Here is a 19,080-nt window from a genome sequence, read left to right as displayed (position 1 = left end):
GAGATATTTTCACGAAATTTTGCCTGGGTTATTGGTTAAAGCAGCGCTGCGATCTCCAAAGAAATTATTCAGATCGACTCACCATAGCATATAGCGGTCATACAAACTGACCCATCGGAATAGCTGACGAGATATCTTCACCAATTTAGGCAAGGGTTATTGCCCAAGATAACGGTTTGAGCTCCGATAAAATGGTTCAGATAGAGTAATTATAGCATATAGCTACCATACAAACTGAGAGAGCACAGTTCTTGTAAGGAAGCTTTGTGTTTGTCAAGAGTAATATATTTTTTCGATTTTTTAAAACACTTTTGTTAGTAGCGAATATTTTTAGAGTTATGGCATATATAATAATAAAATTAAATAAATTATTTTAATTATATTTAATTGTTCATTAATACTTTGTTTGCAGATTCAAAAATATTTCCAAACAATTATATTGTAAAGCAATTGGAAAGCTGTTTATTATTATTTTGTATTGTTTTTTTTTGTTTTGAGGTTAAGATTTTGTTTTTTCTTTTTACTTTTTTTTTAAGTTTAGAGTTTAAGTTTTGGCTTTTTGTTTATTATTAGGAATTTATAACATTACTTCTTTTAGAAATGCATTTTTTTGAAACCTTTATATAAAGCATCAAAGAAAACGTAATTAGCAGCAACTAGTCAGTGGTTTATTAACTGTTAAAAAATATTTTCGCTTAGTTAAAAGTGAAAATAATATTTTCTTTGGTTTTAATTTTGTATATTTTAACAATATTTTTAGAGAATGTAAGACAAAAAATGTAATACTATTATTTTGTTTAAAAATAAACTTTTCTAAAAACCACATACAAAGCATAAAAGAAAATATGTTTTGATGCGCATTAGTGAGCTTTTTAGTATTTTTTCGAAAAATATTTTCACCATTTTTTCGGGGTGAAAGATGTTTTTTAGTTAAAAGTTAATTTTTTTTGTTTTAATTTTGTATTTTTTAACATTTTTTTTTGAGAATAGGAAAAAATTGAATAATTATATTTTGTTTAAATATAAACTGTTTTCAAAAATCGTATATAAAGTATCAAAGAAAATATATTTATATGCAACTGGTAAGCGGTTTATTATAAGATTTTATTTCAAGAGCTATTTTATCTATTTTTCATATTTAAAATATATTTTTCTTTTTATTTTTTATGGCAAGTAAGCTAAAATTTGAATGAAATTATTTTCATTAAATATAAACTACTTTGAAACTGTCCTTTTATCAAGAATTGCGAAACTTGTTTGGTGGGAAAAGAATGTAATAACAGACATACACTTAAGCAGTTATTTTAATATAAAACTGCAAATTCCACAATTTTAAGTAAATATTGAGATGCATAACGAAATTTGTAGCAAGAAAGTGGCTTAAGTTAGTAAAATTTTTCCACTAAAGTTGACTAATGTGTGCTTCGCAGCACACAAAAAATTACACAATTGGAAAGGTTGTTTACTAATTAGAAATTTTATAAAAAATAAAATATTTTTGTTAATTTCAGAAAAAATATAATTGTTAATTTCAGAAAAATTATATTTGTTCATTTTAGCAAAATATTTCTTTTTTTTAATTTTGGAAAAATAATTTTTATTTTTTTTTTAGTTTTTTTAATCTCAGAAAAACTTTTATTACTGCTGATAATTATTCTTTTCTCTATTTTTTTAAATTTTTTTGTTAAATAAGTTTTGTTAAATTTAGCATATTATTTTTTCTTTTTTTACAAGTTTTTCTTTAATAACTTTTACTAATTTTGGCAAATAATGTATTTCTGCAAAACATTTTTTTTGTCTTTTTTTACATAAATTACATTTTTATAAATTTTTATAGGAAACCAACAGGCAATTTTCGTGCACAAGTACAACCATTTCAATACACTTCATTCAATTTCATTATTTTTCAACCTTTAACACCAACTTTACACACCTTTTGTTAGTAGTACGTAATAATGTGTTAATTTCATTAAGCTTTAAAGCCCACTTAAAGCAATCACTTACTGAAACACGTGTGAAAAATTACCGGCAAATGAAAGGATAACGCACGAGTAGCAGCGACGCGACGTCTACGTACCGTACGAGTTGCAAAGTGCACCGAAATAAACAAACTGCTCACAGCTTTAAGACTACTTTCGGCAAACTTTCGACTTTAAATACTTTTCTATGCTTCGCTTTAATAGCTTTACTAAGTAACTAATTATATTTATGGTCACTAGCTACAGGCTAGTTGACGAAATTCATGAGCTAATGCAATTTCCTTAAATATTTGCGCACTTTAAATGCAAATGACACAAAGGACGAAACGACAACGACGAACGATAATAAGACACAATACGACACAATAGAAAAATTTCAACGAACAACGAACGTGTATCCGTCTTGCCAAGGGAATGCGTTTACAGCGGCTTCAGCCACACAACTGTCATCGCAAGCGGCCAGCGAAAGTGCGCTAAGTTGGCGCCTGCCTTTTGGGCCTCCACGACGGTGTGCGCCGCATGACCAACTACACTTGTATATGTGTGAGTATGCTTGTATGTGTGTCTGTGTGTGGGAGTTTGTATATGTCCTGTTTGCCATGCCGTGAGTATATGTGTGCCGCTATTTGTGTTGTGTTGCATCGCATTGTATTTCGCCAACAACACACGATACGACTGTGGCTTCGGCACGGCATCGTTCTCTGCCGCACTGCGCTGTTGGCGGCACCGCTGCCTACTTACGCCGCCGACGTTTTCAATGCTGTCAATACTGCGTATTTCATTTAAAGCGTGTTCAAACTTTTCTAGCAAGCGCGATTCGATATTCGAAGTATAGTGAAAATGCTGCTAACGTCGCTGCCTCTGTCGGCGTCGTAGCTTTTTGTGTGCTCCTGGCAGCAAGGTGTTGAAATATGATGCGAAAATGTGGTAACGGGTATGCGAGGTATTGGTGAGTACTTGGCTCTCGCAGGAATTTTATGTATGTTTCTCTCAATCTTGCTCTCTTTCGCTGTTTCTCTGAACTTCACGTGTTTGAAGTGACGTCACAGAAAAGCTCGTTGTGCACATTTGCTTGAGCATGCTTTGCCATTCTTTTTCGTATTGCTCAAGTGCCATTTAGTGTTTTTAGATTTACTGTAGTTCTTTTAGTAATTGTATTATTACGACTGGCATACTCCAAAGGAATTACTCAGCAAGTTAAGGAAAAGTTTTCCCAAAGCAGCATCCAAGATGAACCGTTTCCAAATGGGTTTAGGCTGGTCAACTTATGATTTTTTCTTGTACTAGATTCCCGAATCTCTTAGTTTTCCTTAAACAATAGTTCAACGATATCCTAATTTCCTTTAATATATAAAACATCGAGTAAATATGCTAGATCTCATTGTTCATCATTCATGAAGAAATAAAATCTGCGATCTGGTACGCCACTTCATCTAAACCTATTAAAACTAAGGACCCAATAAATTTGTACCGGATTAGAATGGCTGTGTAAGAGCAGACATTTATGATCTGAAGTTCCTTATAATATATTTTTATTTGATTCATGAACGAGAATCTTATGCAAAAAATACAGTCTACATTTATCTCAAGTAATATATAAAAAGTAACTTTAATTTCTTACTTTAAATACCTTCACTTCGATCACATTGACTTTATTGAGCCATCCTGTGGAGGAATTCTTACACACTTTAAACAAGAAACCGCAAATAAAAGCTCTCAGAAAAAGCAATTTCTCTCTCTAATAACACACACTCCCTCTCTCATACACAACCAAAAAGAGACTGCCAACACAAACGTCAGTGCACTCCACTCACAACAACAAGGACATTCTATTAGCAGCTGCGTTGACGACGCGCCCACCCACACAAGCCGACGCTTGCTGCTCGGACAGGAGTTGCGAATTTTCGCTACAATCTCGCTGGCAGTGTAACGCACACCGTCAACGTAGAAACAGGCCGTATAAAGAAGCGGATTGTGGAAATTCAAATCATATAAGAATACAGATATTGGATATTAAAACAACAACAGCGACACAAATTAAACAAAGGCATAGCACTTGCACACAGAAAACGAGCTAAGCGACGGAGTTAACGAGTTAAACGACATAAATAGCGATGCATGCGGTGAATGGGAGAAAGCAAGGGAAATTCGCTAAAAAACATAAAGGAAAACAGGATATGATGAATGGGCTGTGGAAACGGTATGTGTGTAGGTATGTGTTGGTGGGTGGATGATGAGCAGAGGAATATGAATAAAAAAGAATGCAGCAACAACAAAGCAAACTATTGGCACAATAATAACAACACACAACAACTGGCAATTAGAATTAGTATTAGTGTTAGTAGCACACACACATACAGATTCGTGGATATGTACGAGTATGTGTAGCAAAAAGGAAACCTAAAATATGACGATGGCGAATGAATGTGCGCAAGCAAACAACACAACATTCGCGGAAAGAAAGAAAGAGATGGAGAGTGAGAGTCATACAAAAAAAAATATAGAGAGAGTGAGGAGTAAAGCAAAAGAGGTGGATGCAACGATTTCTAGAAGCGCACACAACCAGAGACGAAGAAGACGGCAAAGAAGGTGAAAACACACAAACAAAAACAACATAAAAACAACGCGAGAAGCACGAGATGCAGCGCAAGCACCAGCTTGCAGGTTGAAAGTGGTGGCAGCAGGGCCTAACTGGCTGACTGGCAATCGGCACATAGGCCTACGAATCAGCGAGAACGACGACAACAACAGCGCCACGACGGCGCAGCAGCAGTAAAATGCAACGACCGCAATACTAACAACAGCAACAACAAGTCCAATTAGAAAGCAGGCATAAAAAACAAAACAAAAAAACGGAAAAGTAAAAACATAACTGAAACTATATTGGAAGCGGCCAAAAGCGACCAAGGCGAAATCCTAAACACGAAGTGTATTTGAAAGATTGCCAAAAACACGAAGCAACATGAAAAGGCAAGCAAATAAAAAGCACAAATGGTAGAAGCGCAAATGCTGTAATAAGAAACAACAACAAATGCAAAACGTTATGAAGAATGACAACAACAACAAATGCAAAAAGTTGTAAAATATTGCAACTGCAACAACAAATGCAAAAAGCTTTGAAAAATTGCAAATACAAAAAAAACTGCAAAAAGTTGTGAAAATTTCAAAAATAACAAAAAACAACAAAATAACTGTATATAATACATAGCGAAGCAAAGCGATGCTGTGTAACTGCTGCTAAACCAAGTAAATATGTAGCTATGAAAACAAAAACTAATAAATGGCAAGTTTATATACTATGTATGTTAATGTAGAGGCTGGTAAGCATATACAATGCAGCTTATGTAATGCGCAACAAGACAACAACAGCACGTGCTACGCTTGCATTAACAACATGTCTGTTACGAGAATTACGCTCGGCATAGTAAGTATATAGCTATATATTAGAAGAAAATTAAATAAACTGGCTGCGAAGATAATATTTTCAATTGATATTTTTCTTCAATATATCGAAATTGAACCGAATTTGAAAAACTTGAAATTTCTGAAAAAACTTATATGTACATTTATTTAAAAAAAAGCTAAAACCTTGACAAAATATTGAATTTCTTAAGGCAAAAAATCAAAAATCAGTAAATTTGCTTTTAGTGGATTTGAAGATAAATTTCGTTAATTTTTTTTTATATTTCCAGGTTGGTACTAATAGGCAATTTCGTTAAAAAATGTAGCAACTGGCCCAAGACGTGATTAAACCCTGCAACACGCAGTTAAAGTTGGTTGCAGCTTACACGCAACATTTTTACATTTTTTTGGTCAAAATACTCCATGTCTCATTCATTTCAATTAGATTAACACACTGTTTAAATATTTTTAATATTAATTAAACTAATCATTATTAAGTTCGAAGAAGCAAACAGAATTTTGCAAAAGGCAGAAGAAAATCTTGGAGATCTTATACGAGAGCATCAAGTTTTAGAGATATCGACATACAATTTTGCACACATCCTTTTCTCACTAAGATGCTGCTTATTTGTTAAAACTGGCGATATTGGACTGCTATAACATATAGCTGCCATACAAACATATCGCTAAAAGTCTATTTTTTGTATGGAAAAGTCTTAAATTTGACAAAAGATCTTCACGAAATTCGGCATGGATTATTGTTTAAATCAACGGCGCAATCTCCGAAGAAATTATTATAATCGGACAACTATAACATATAGCTGCCATGCAAACTGATCGCTCAAAATATAGTACTTCAATGAAAAAATTTTTGATTTGTCGTAAAGACATCACGAGATTTGCCACAAACTGTTATCAAACGCAGCGCTACAATCTCTGAACAAATTCTTCATATCGAACAACTATAGCATATAAGTGCCATACAAACTGATCGGTCCAAATCTAGTTTTTGTATGAAAAACTTTTTTAATAAACAAAATATATCCACGGACTTTGGCATGGATTATTGCTCAAAGCATATCAATCATAATATCGTAATGTGATTCTTCAAAGCAACAGCATTTTCTGAAGAAATTGTTCAGATCAAACTACTACACAAAATTACATTGAAAACCCCGTATATGCTTCAAAAAATGTAACTAAACAAATGCACATACTTACTACATATTAAATTTCTACACTAGCATAAAAGTTATTATAGCAGACTCAACTGCTATATTTAATTAATATTTCCACTTCAAAAGCAGCAACAGCACCACCCAATCAAACACACACAAGCACCCAACAGCACAGAAATCATAAAGCAATTACACGAACTGTCTGCGGCTTAATCAAAGCATGTAAACTTAATTATAACAATGCACGCGCATTGCCACATAAATATTACAACAATAAATACATACAAAAAGCCACTAATTCATAGCTGCACCGAAAAAAGTTGTCCAACTACAGCGATTAAAATATAATTTCCTTTTAATTAACATTTCCGCTTTCGCAACTACCGCCAAGTAACGTACACACCACCCACACCCTCCAAATTCCCGCAAGTGTCGTAATAATAACACTTTTATTTTGTGCGCCGAAAATCAACCAACTCACGCACGCACGCGATTCGCCGCTCATTCAAATGCGTGGACACCTACACAAACATACGCGTACAAGGAGCGCGAGAGAGATATACACACGTACGCTCAATTATGTGGAATTCTCAAAGGTGAACTGTCACGCGGCGCTTACATTAATGTCAGAAATTTCACGCAAAACAATTAACTGCAAATTGATTATTAAATTAAATAAACGAAATAAATGCAGAGAGGTGTGAGGGCAAAGGTATGAGTGGTGCTCATAGTGGCAGTGGGGTGAAATAATGCTAAAATATGCATGCTAAGGACATACTGATAATAATTTATTGTGTAAATTAATAGAAATATAATCTAAAAACATTTTTCCCTGGAATAAATTTCTCAAACAAAATCTTAAAAATTTAAGTTCTGGGAAATTTCTTCTTACAAGAATTATAGACACAAAGTTTTCACGAAATTTTTTATAAAATAGAAAGTTCGCTACTAATTTTCAGATGTTTAGTCCCTAAAAATTTTTTTTACACAAATCAAAGAATTTATAAAAAAAATATTTTTTTATTGAGTAAATTTCTCATTTGAAAATCTTAGTATTCTTAAAAAAATACAATTTTTTCACGACCCAGCAGCCTTATTTATAAAAAAGATTTTTCATATACGATGCGATAGAGTTTTTAAGAATATAAAATATTTTTTTGGTAAGCAAAAGTTATACAAAGAACTAGATGTAAATTTTTGAAAGAAACTTCCTCCAGAAAACATCATTTACTATACCGGAAATCCAAATAAAAATGGTTTTGAGGGCCATTAGATTTCTTACTGAAATGTGCATGTCCCTAAGATCTTGTTTAATAAAGATTTAATGAATAAATTTAAAAATATCAGCTATTTATTTTCGGAAAAATTTCTTTTACGAAAAATATGGACCGCAATTTTTTCATAACTCAGAAGAAAATAAAATATTTTTTATATGGAAACGTTATACAAAGAACTAGAAGTAAATGTTTTAAAGAAACTTTCTGAAATAATCATATTCTTATAACCGAAGTCCAAATAAAAATGGCTATCTTAGTTAAAACAACATTATTCAAACCTCTATCATATATGTAAGTGACTTACTTACACAACCATTAAGTCAACATTTGAAAAAAAAACTCTACAAAAACGCCCACTGTTAGAACACAGAAATTTAAGAAACATATTCACTTGCATCAACCTAACAAATGAAGCAATTTCTTATAATATATGTACTTACAGTGGATATACAATTTTTCTACCTACAAACCCACACAAACACACATTTATGCTAAACTGTGCGCCGAAAACGCTTTTGGTGGCGAAAGTGTTGCAAACACAAAATTAAGTAGCAATCATAAACACGCACGCGAACCAAAATAGCCAAGATGGGGAGTAAATTATATAACAAGCTGCGAATTTTTCACATCTTAACACACACAAATCAGCCACGTATAAGCACACAACAACCATTTATAGTTAATAGAGCAGGATATCAACATAAGAGCCTGCTTAAAAGGCATGTTTAACCCCTAAAAGCGGTAATCATAAAAAATAACAAGCCTAAATGGCATAATAAGCCAAATATAATGTCTTGAAGTTGTTTACAGGAGCACAAAAATAATGTAAGAAAGTATAAAAAAGGTTAGAAAGTATGTAATTTAGGATTTAGTAGTTGCAAATGAAGTAATTTGAATACGCTTTTTAAATTTATAGTATAAATTTAAGAACGGAGTTGTAGTGTATATAAACTAAATGAATTCTTTTATAATAAAATATTTACTGCTTAGAAAAATAAGAATATGCTTTATTGTAATTTTTTTATTCAATAAAAAAACGTATCATAATTTTTTATAAACTGTTTTAATATAAAATGGATGTACATATATACATACTATATACATACGTGCTCAGCCTTTCCTCTTATGGCCTGCAGTTATTTAAATTCTTTCAATTAAACGAACGTGGGGCATTTTAAACTCTATAATCGAGCAATATAAACAATTTATTATAAGTAATATTAATAAATTTCTCACTACACATCGCTTTATTATTTTATATTTGCTGCATTCATAACTCGCAGTTGGCAATCTTCGACTTAAAACACATTTTTTTACGCAAGCATGCTGAGACATGTTTGCCGAACCAACACATTGTGCACTGCTTTGCTGAATTGCATTTGCACACTTTCACTTCAATTAATTCACACACCCTTATCACTTTACATTCACAAATTCCAATATTTTTTAAATAAAACACAAAAAACTCCACTAAATTAATATTTTTTTTTACTTTTTCACAAACTTTAATCGCGATCGCGTACCGACGCGCACTTACTAACACACGACTATCAAGCAGAGAATGTTAACGAACACGAATGAAATTGTATTAACATTCTGTCATTCAGCTACATTTATAATTTTCTGCACTGCTGCTTCCCTGCTTCGTAAGACAACAGCTGCATTTGCATGCGCAAATATGTAATATTCCTACACTGTTGTACATACTGTATCGAAATTACAGGCGATCACTCGGCGGGTTTGCAGTAACATAAAGCGAACAAATTACATTGCTTTGATGTTTACCCAGGATTATAACAGCAACTCCACATAATTTGTTAACATAAATGTTAACGAAGAGTGATTGCTTCGCGTTTATACTTTTGCAACATGTTGCTACAGAGTATAATAATTTTGTTCACCTAAAACTAATCGAGACAGATATAGGATTATATATAAATAAATGACATATCTTAAGGCCCTCTCTACCAATTTCATTAAAATTTGGTATGTGCATTGTTTTGATATGTTTATGTTACAGTGTGAAAATGAACGAAAACGGACGACAACCTCGCCTACTTCCCATATAGCAAAAATCAACACCGAATTAATATATCAGGATAAAACTTGGCAGAGTGCATATTAAAATAACATCTAATAAATTGTGTAAATCGAAGCACAGTTTTGGTTTTGGTTTCAAGCGCTTAGGTACTGAATATGTGCTTATAGTTTAATTTTTATCAAAAATATCGGTCGATGTGTGAGATATATAATTGAAATTCAGAGAGAATATTTTCCTTATAATAGTATGTTTGTGTGCTACAAATGGGTTGAATCGGAATTTCGAACAGGCTTCATATATGTAACTATCAAGCTTTATGTATCTGAAGGAACTCTCTGGTCTTTGACCTTTACAAGTTGCAAGAGTATAAAATGGTCGGGTGTACCCTAAACTTACTTGTTTTTTATTATTCCAGTTTAGTTACAATCAATTTTTCTAGTGTTTTACCAAACTAGCAGATGTATCACCCTGTATAATCGAGATGCACTTGTTAGTGCATTAAACGAAATATGACATGCCTATCGCTGTTTTTACTTTTGGTGTTATCTCTTTACTTTTTTTTGATTTTTTTTTTTAATTGATTTATTTATAAGACACTTACGCTGGTACACAACAGTGAGATAGAGAACGTTGTCGGAATAAGTCAGAATCGCAGCTTAAGTAAAAGCATTATCGCTAAGATGGTAAATCTGTTACAAATTATTTTTATATTTCTAAACATCTATGGCGTTTTCGCGGTTGGTTCTCCCCCTAATAATGATGGTAAGAGCTAAGATTTATTATTGTTATTTTATATTGTTTGTATTCGAATAAAATACTTTCAGAAAACGCGGAGAATATGCATCCCTTCATAAAAATCGGCAGCAAGTATTACTTTATAAACGAGTCCTTAAAAGTAAGTGTGCTCTATAGAGCAATTATTATTTTTTTAATTAAAAATATCGCTTCGCATAGATGAACTGGTTCGCGTCTTCTTACTACTGCCGCTCTTATGGTGGCGAGTTGGCAAATATTGATTCGTCTGCAGAAATGCTGGCACTGCAAAATTACATTTCAGCCAGAAAAATAGAATCGCGACTTTGGTTTGACGGCAACGATTTGGCAAGGGAAGGCAAATTCGTCTCACACACCACTGGCCGACCTTTGATCTTCACTAAATGGTCATCGAATAATCCTAACAATTGGGGCTATAATGAAGATTGCCTTGATCTTTATTTGTACAACAAAATACTTTTAATGAATGATAACAACTGTGACACAGAGCTTCTCGCGATTTGCAAGTATCGCGAACGTAACAGGCATTGCAGTGGGCAGAATTCGTTGATGCATCAAAATGATAATTGTATACTAAGTGGCTTAGTTGAGGCTTTTGCGCAAACTGCCCGAAGTTGTAAGTCATGCTCGCAACCCTTGTTGTGCCCCACATCATAGTGTATGAACGGCGCCTATCATTTGTTTCATCTTCAAATGAGCAGGGCGCCAACTAAAAGCACAGAGAGCGAGGGAGATATGGCGCTCTTTCAAAGTGTGATTATATATGCACATATGTATGTATGTATTTATATATAATTTTATATTAGTCTGCCATACATAGACACTGATCACTTAGAAATAAATAAAATTAGAAAAATGGAAAAGGGTTGCCATATATTTTTAATTAAGAAATTGTAATTAAAATTAAGAATTTAATAATTTTAAATATATCTGTTCAAAGAAATATATTTTTACAAATAATATTGTTTGAAGTGTTGCCACTATTTATGAATATACATATGAAAATTTGAAATATATTATAAATTGTAGGTTTAGTATTATATATTGATCAACAGCAAGCAGATTTACTTAAAACAAAAAAAAATTAAGTATTGCCACCTATTTTAATTAAGAAATATTAAATATTCAAAATAATTTATAAATTATAATTTTATATAAGTTTTTAGATAAACATACATATGTATAATATTTGATCAGCCACAAACAGAATAACAGGAAACTAGAGAATTTTTATAAGGGGTTGCCCCATATTTTTAATTAAAAAAATAAAAATGAATTACAATTATTTTTGAATATAAAAAATATATTTTGGAAAAAAATATGAAACGTGTTGCCACTTAATTGAAAATTTAGAATAATTCGAAATAAATTGTAAATTTGAATTAAAATTTTATATTATTCTTCATATTAATAATATTTTATCAGCTGAAAACAGAATTACAGAAAACTGGAAAAATAGGAAAGGCTTTGCCACATATTTGATTCGAGAATAATGTCGCGAATTATTATTTGATAAATAGCACTACCACGAGATTTATCAATTAACAATATGAACTTAAATATAACGATAAATATTAAGCGTAGCAAGCCACCTATGGTTTTACCAGCACCAAATCAATACTTTAGTTTTTAAACCATTAACAATTATATTTATTAAAAAACAATACAAAAAAAAAACATTTTAATGTAAACATACACATATATTTACTTTTCACTATGTTTTATTTATTTTTTAATTTTTTTTACTTTTTGTTTTTTTTTTTAATTAATTTATATTTTTTTTAGTTTCCTAATATCATAGCCACTACTGTTTTCTCCTGTAAGCAAGTAGTCTTATTATCAGAAATGTTAATGAACGACGATAGTCTAACAGAAAATGTTAATGAACAGTAACAGCAATAGTGTGACTGCGCAGCTCTGAAAATGTGTAAGCGCTATTACCTGCCATCATGAGAGTATATGCTGTTGTTAAGAGAGAATATGCTCTGCTAATGCAATTTCTCACTACGCGGACGCTTAGCTAAAAGGAACTATAAATAATGGCGGCGGAAATAGGAGGAGGCAACTGATGATATTCACTCTTGAGCGTACCAGCGACATCTATTGGCAGCTAGAAAGATCTTACAGCAATGCAGTGGCTGCGCAACTATTAAACTTTTGCAAGCGCAAGTAGTTATGAGCGTAGCTATTCACATACACATTTATACACATATACGCAGATACACACATTGGCTTGGAGCAGGGCCTACGCTGCATTTTAATATAATTTCCTAATTTTGATATTTTTTAACAGGACTTACCTCACTTTATGCTCGAAAGCACGCTCTGCTCTCCGTATAGGTGCTCCTACCGACATCTGAAACACATTTTATATACACCTTCTGGCAATCCGCCGCTTGCTCCTACTACCACAAATCACAATAAATACATATAATATACAACTAATAACGCCCGATCACACTTTTCACTGTTAAACGATTAAAATTCCGAACTGCCCTAACTGTTACCTAATTTTACTAAAAAACACCATAAATTGCAGCAGTAATAACTAAAATAATTGCACTTTTCACGGAGCTGCTGCAAATTCCACCGACGCACGCGAACTACTAGGAAATGTATATTTGAAATGGCGGCGGATGTCAAAAAAGACCAATCATATTCGAGCTGTCAAAAACCGATTCTACTACTAACAGCACTACTACAATTTAACCAAAATCGTTTACATATTTAAAATTGTTATTAGATAATTAAAAATAATTTGTGTCAGCAAAATATTAACCAACTTTGAATGTTTCCGCTCTTAATAAACAAATATAATAACATCTGTGCATTATATAATTTCAAAGATTAATATGTGCGCCATCTGTTGGGCAGTTTCAAGATCATGACATAAAATAATATTTCTAACCATTAGACAGAAAAATATAATATATTCCGTTAAAAACAATTTTCTTAAGACAAACTAATTAAAAAGTCAGTATTTTTATAAGTTTCAAAGTTCTGGCATATAATTAGAATATTCATATCTCTGACATAACTTTGTAGTTCAAAAGTATTTGTGAACCCTGTACTTTTAGGTGATCTACTACAATATCTCACAGATACTTCTTTTTTTATATGTTTAAAATTATTATCATATAATTAAAAATCATTTTTTTGAGTCAAAACTTATCCAACTTTGAAAGTTTTAGCTCTTAATAAACAAATATCTTAACACCTGTGCAATAGATATTTTCAAAGAGTAATTTACGCGCCATCTGTTAGTCATATTTGTGAGCCCTGTAGTTGCAGGCGATCTCCTACAGTATCTGTAGACGTCAGAAGCTCGATTATCATTGGCCGTTCTTAATTTCCGCCGCCATTTCGAATAGTCGTTGCTTTATACCGCATTCGTGTAAGTAGTACTTGCAGCAGCTCCGTGAAAAGTGAAATTAGTTTAGGAATTAAAACTGCAATTAAGGAGTTTTTAGTAGAATTAGGTTGAAGTTCGTGAATTTAATCGTTTTCAAGTAAAAAAAGTAATCGGGCGTTGTTATATGTGTAGTAAAAGTGAAAGTGAAAATTAGTGAGTGCCAAACCTGTGCGCTGGGCGCTGTGCGTCGGCGCAAGCAGAGCTCTGCCAATGGTTGTGTATAAAATGTTATGTTAACGTAAAGTGTTAATGCGCGTCGACGCAAGCAGAGTTCTACCAGTGGTTGTGCTTAAAATGTAATGTAAATGTAAATGTAAATAAAGTGTTAGTGAGCGTCGGCGCAAGCAGAGCTCTGCCAGTGGCTGTGCATAATATGTAATATTAATGTAATTAAAGTATTAGAAGTAGGGAAAGTAGTTTAGAATAGGGAAGTATATGAATTATTGCAGACAATGCGAAACGAAGTAAAATAAAATGCGGTAAGTGCTTATAAAATATTAAAGTAATAATTGAATAATATAATCATGCAGAAATATGCCTTTTAATGGCAAGGTATTACACATTTATTTTAAATTAAAATTTAATTTTTATTTTAAATATAGATACATATGTACATATGTATGTATGTATGTACATTGTACAAGCTTTCCGAAGCATGTATAAAATTTAAAAGATTTGGCGGCCACTGTATTAATAAAGATCCTTCTAGCTGCCAACAGATGTCGTAGTTGTTTTTAGCAGTGAATATCTTTGAATGCCTCTTCCATTTTCCGTCTTCATTTCGTCTCGTTCCTATGTACTTTTGTAAACAGCTGAGCCAGAGAACGTAGAATATAGAGAAGGTGCAAATCGAAATCTGTATGATGGTTCGATTGCGCGGCTAACAGAGCTGATAGATTTTGGGTAGGGAATTCACCATTCTCGCTGCTATTTAGCAGAAATGAGCATGTTCTTTGGCAGAAATATATGTAAATGCCTGAAAATAAATAAAGAGAATTTGCTTCGTAGAAAAATATACAAAATATACAAAAGCATTCTCTGAGTGCTTATGTTGTATTATGTGAACGATTGTCACATATGCGTGATTTTCACATATGCATGCTTATATTGAATTAATGAACCATTGTCACATACATATGCGTGATTATTTTGTATCAAATGAACAATTTTTTTCCGAAAAATGGTAAAAATTTTAATTTTTTTTACAAAATCAGGAAAAATAAGGAAAAATTATTTTAATTTTATTTCTCTTTATTTTTATTTTTTAATTTTTAAATTATTTAATATTTATTTCGACTATTACAAAGTGAAGATGTGCAAAATGATCTTCATTTCTTCAAAGAAAATTGATGACCTTCATGAAATATGCATATTCGCATTATTTCGTTATCATTTCCACATTTGTACCAAAAGAATTTCTATGACACATGCATATGTACATATGTATATTATTTCTTTGGCACATTTGCCTGTATGTTTACGAACACAAATACGAGCCACATACATATGTACATGCATTCATAACAACAAGTGTCGCACGCATCTTTCGCATCTCCGTCTTCACGGTCAACCAATGGCGTTTTGTCAAAGGGTCAAATGCTGAACACATTGAGCGGGGATGACCGCAAGCGACATCTGTCAAATATTAAAATATACACGTTCATATGGACACAGTTGTGTAGTTGTGCAGCTGTCTAAATAACTGTGTCCATAAGAATGTGTGTATTTCAATATCAGATTCAGATGGCGCTTGCAGTCTATCGAGTTCTATGTGTTCAGCACATCAATCTGTCGAAGCACTGACGCGACGAGACGCGAAAGAAACTAACAAACGATTGCCGATTGTTACCGCTTCCCTTGCCGCTGTAACAGCTTCGCCTACGAACTAGCGTAAATATGTATGCATATGTATGAACTTGCATACATATCGACGCTGATTTTTGCGAGCTAAGGAAAAATATGTTAGAATATTATAAATCGACAACTCCGTTGTTGCCACTTTTGTCACTTCTTTCTGTGAAGAAGCATCAGAAAGATGTTCAATTTATGATTTTTAGCTTTTGCCATCGTCGCGAGAAGACGCTTGTAGGCAAAGGCATGCTCGGGGAGATGTTACGGCGTCTGTTTATATGAATGAAGCGCGGTCGCTTGTGGCATATGCGCCTGCGTTTATGAATGAAATCGTTTTTGTTGTAGAATTTACTACATTTGGGCTTCGCCAATTCGGCTGCCATATTGACTTGTGATGCTTCTTCTATTTGAGCAGTTGTTGTTTTTATAGAACAATGCTTCAATTTTTTGTTGGTGACATATTCACATGTGTACGCATATGTGTGTTTGTATGCTTGTGCATTATTTGTTCGCAAGTGTGTCCAAATATATGCACATATAAGTATATATGAATATATGAACATACAGATCAATGCGCGCACATGTAATATATTGATATGTAAGTGATAAAATCATGATATGAATTTCTGAACGCGCACATGCGTATACATGCAGTCATATGAGCAGATAATAAGATTATGATATGAGCATGTGCAGAGACATAAGATAATATGATGTATGTACATATATGTATATTGTTGTGATAAATTTAATTTCTATTAGTAGGAAATATAATACAAAAATATTTATTAGTATGGTATATTATGTAAAAATCAAAGAAAATTATTAAATATGCAAGTCCAAATTGACTAAATATTACTATGCATGCATTCATACAAAATTATACTCATATCATAATTATGTTTACATGTCAATATTCCATTGCCGATGGCAAAACTCAAAACATATATTTGCATACATTGCGATTCCTAAGTTGAAAAATTGAAGCATGAAAATATCACAAAGTTGGGAGATCATAAGGAGCAGCAGGCATATGTTTATGTCTTCATATTCATATTCAATGCATGCATATGTTTACATATGTCTTCATATTCATATTCATGCATACATATATTTATGTCTCTTCATATTCTTGCGTATGAGAGACAGAGAACATAATGTATTTTGTACACATTTTTCGGTGTCAAAATGAAACAAAAAATAAACAAGCAAAACGAATTTCTTCGTTGCGAGTCTCTTCATATTTTCTGCTTCGACATATATTTGTTTCTCTTCATATTCTTTGTTGAATATATGGAGAACTGTTAAAAATGTAAACATTTTACAGCGTGACTTCTGTAGACGTGAGGTGAATTCCCTACACAAAATCTAACGAATGTTCGCTGTCGAACCTGCACCTTCTCTATGTCTTTACGTTCTCTGGCTGAGCATAACTTCAGAAATACATACATATGTGTGTATATCAGCTGCGCAGTCACATTACTTCTGCTGCGCTTTGCTGTTGACCAACATTCTCTGTATTCTGTAATTAACATAGTGTGTTTACATTCGCAGCTATATTTACAGTGTTTCTTACCAGAGTAAGAGAGAACTGTACATTATTGAGAAATAGAACTTCATTATCAGCTTACACAGTCGCGTGCGTAATAAATGAACCGCAATCTAAAAAATTATAATTTTGGGTAAATAAAGATAAAATAAATAATAATTTTAAAATAATTCAAAAAAATTAATTTTTTTTTTGTAAATGAAGATGAAATAAATAAAAATTTAAAAATAATTTTGGAAAAAAATTATTTTAGTATGAAATCTATTAGAAAAGATAAAATTACAAAAATGAGTGGAAATATAATTTACGTTGCGATCTGAGAATGGGATATGGAAGAAAAAAAGAAAGTCGTGCTTCAATTTTGAAGAGTTAAAAACTGTTTATATCAATATCCGGAATAACTAAACGTTCTATGGGAAAGAGTTTAAAGTAATAAAAAGAGCTAAAAATTTTATAAACAGATTTTTTTCACGTAACATCAAAATCTATATGTAAAAAAGAAGCCGAATCCAAACAAATAAATTAATTTTAATTTTAAAGCAATTATTTTAAGCAAAATCTCAAAACTATATATATTTATATACCATTTCATCGAAAACAAACATGCTGCTTTCACCCCAAAAGCTTATAAGCCGCATCTTCTAACACGCTTTTTTAATACAATAATAATTTAATGCTGCTCCCAGCTCTTCCCACTCTTCAAACTAAAATGCTCCACTAGCAACACACATCAAAGCACAACAATAATGCATGTTATCTTCAACGCTCTTACCACATCGCTCACCGCGTAGTTGGCAGCTTCATCAACGTCGCCTACGCCGTTACAACTGCAGAAACAGAGCGGCCAGTCTTCATTTTATGCTTTTCGCTTTAAGCCAGCAAATTTAGCAGCTTTACTTTATTTTTTGCTCAAGCATTGCTACAACAACAACAAAACCGTTACTTTATATATATGTATATTGCTGAAAATTTTCTACAACAACTGTAGCATGCTTTCATTGCTTTTATTTCCACTATGTGCATTTGTTTTCTTATTTGTATTGTTGTTGTATATATATGTTATACTTATTGTTGTTGCTTTAGTAAGCTTTGTAATTTGTATTATGATTGTCGCACATGAACCACGAATATCCATTGTTAGCATACTTTTCAGCAGCCAGCCGTGCTTTTTGTTGTTTTTGTATACGCTTGTTTAGCAGCAAAATGTTCGCCTGGTCGCATGTCCTTGAGCGGCGTATAATTTGTTCTATATTCTCGGCACGTTGCGCGTCTCGCCACCAATACAGCGACAGAGTGATAAATGCTTGCCAAGGGCAGTATATGCTGCTATGTGTGTGTATACACTTTACAGTTATACAAAATTTCTATGCCTGTGTGCGTTAGCTTACCTTTTTATGCCGTTGGCGGTCTGCTTGTCTGTTTCTTATCAGCACATGCTTATCACAAATGTCTTCTTCTCCGATGTCAGTCATCTGACGACTGTTTTTGCATGCTTCTTCTTCTCACTTACACTCACACACACAAACACGATAAACCATATTCTTTTCGTGCTTTTGGCGCACTTGTCAGTCATATTTTTCCTATATGTGTGTGTCATGTTGTTGTCGCTCATCTCTT

At 32.6% G+C, this 19,080-nt stretch overlaps 2 protein-coding genes across 9 annotated transcripts in view; one reads left to right on the top strand and one right to left on the bottom strand.

Annotated features, from left to right (window-relative positions):
- LOC105229482 (CUGBP Elav-like family member 4) overlaps nucleotides 1-2,433 on the bottom strand; it is an 823,207-nt gene extending 820,774 nt beyond the window's left edge. For 5 of the 8 annotated variants that reach the window (XM_049458189.1, XM_049458194.1, XM_049458192.1 and 2 more), the window contains exon 1: nucleotides 1,934-2,432. The gene's annotated coding sequence lies outside the window, so the exon portion shown is untranslated. Of the gene's footprint in view, nucleotides 1-1,933 lie in introns of all 8 variants that reach the window. The other 3 variants (XM_049458193.1, XM_049458200.1, XM_049458190.1) reach the window with 2 other exon arrangements.
- An 8,047-nt stretch (nucleotides 2,434-10,480) lies between these two features.
- Nucleotides 10,481-11,466, top strand: LOC105227171 (C-type lectin 37Db). Its single transcript, XM_011206388.3, has 3 exons — nucleotides 10,481-10,639; nucleotides 10,702-10,772; nucleotides 10,832-11,466. The coding sequence occupies exons 1-3, from the start codon at nucleotides 10,558-10,560 to the stop codon at nucleotides 11,306-11,308; spliced, it is 630 nt and encodes a 209-aa protein (XP_011204690.2). The 5' UTR covers nucleotides 10,481-10,557; the 3' UTR covers nucleotides 11,309-11,466.
- The last annotated feature ends 7,614 nt before the right edge of the window (nucleotides 11,467-19,080 follow it).

Source organism: Bactrocera dorsalis, chromosome 5 (assembly GCF_023373825.1).
Source record: "Bactrocera dorsalis isolate Fly_Bdor chromosome 5, ASM2337382v1, whole genome shotgun sequence".
Lineage (NCBI taxonomy): Eukaryota > Metazoa > Arthropoda > Insecta > Diptera > Tephritidae > Bactrocera > Bactrocera dorsalis.
Note: the sequence above shows the minus strand (reverse complement) of the source record. Positions and strands in the feature narration are given on the sequence as shown.

What these genes read in the sequence shown, in the direction of transcription:
- LOC105227171 (XM_011206388.3), top strand. Translation starts at nt 10,558, where the DNA reads ATGGTAAATCTGTTACAAATTATTTTTATATTTCTAAACATCTATGGC. An exon ending in TTCTCCCCCTAATAATGATG is followed by an intron (nt 10,640 to 10,701) that starts GTAAGAGCTAAG and finishes AAATACTTTCAG; the next exon opens with AAAACGCGGAGAATATGCAT. An exon ending in TTATAAACGAGTCCTTAAAA is followed by an intron (nt 10,773 to 10,831) that starts GTAAGTGTGCTC and finishes CGCTTCGCATAG; the next exon opens with ATGAACTGGTTCGCGTCTTC.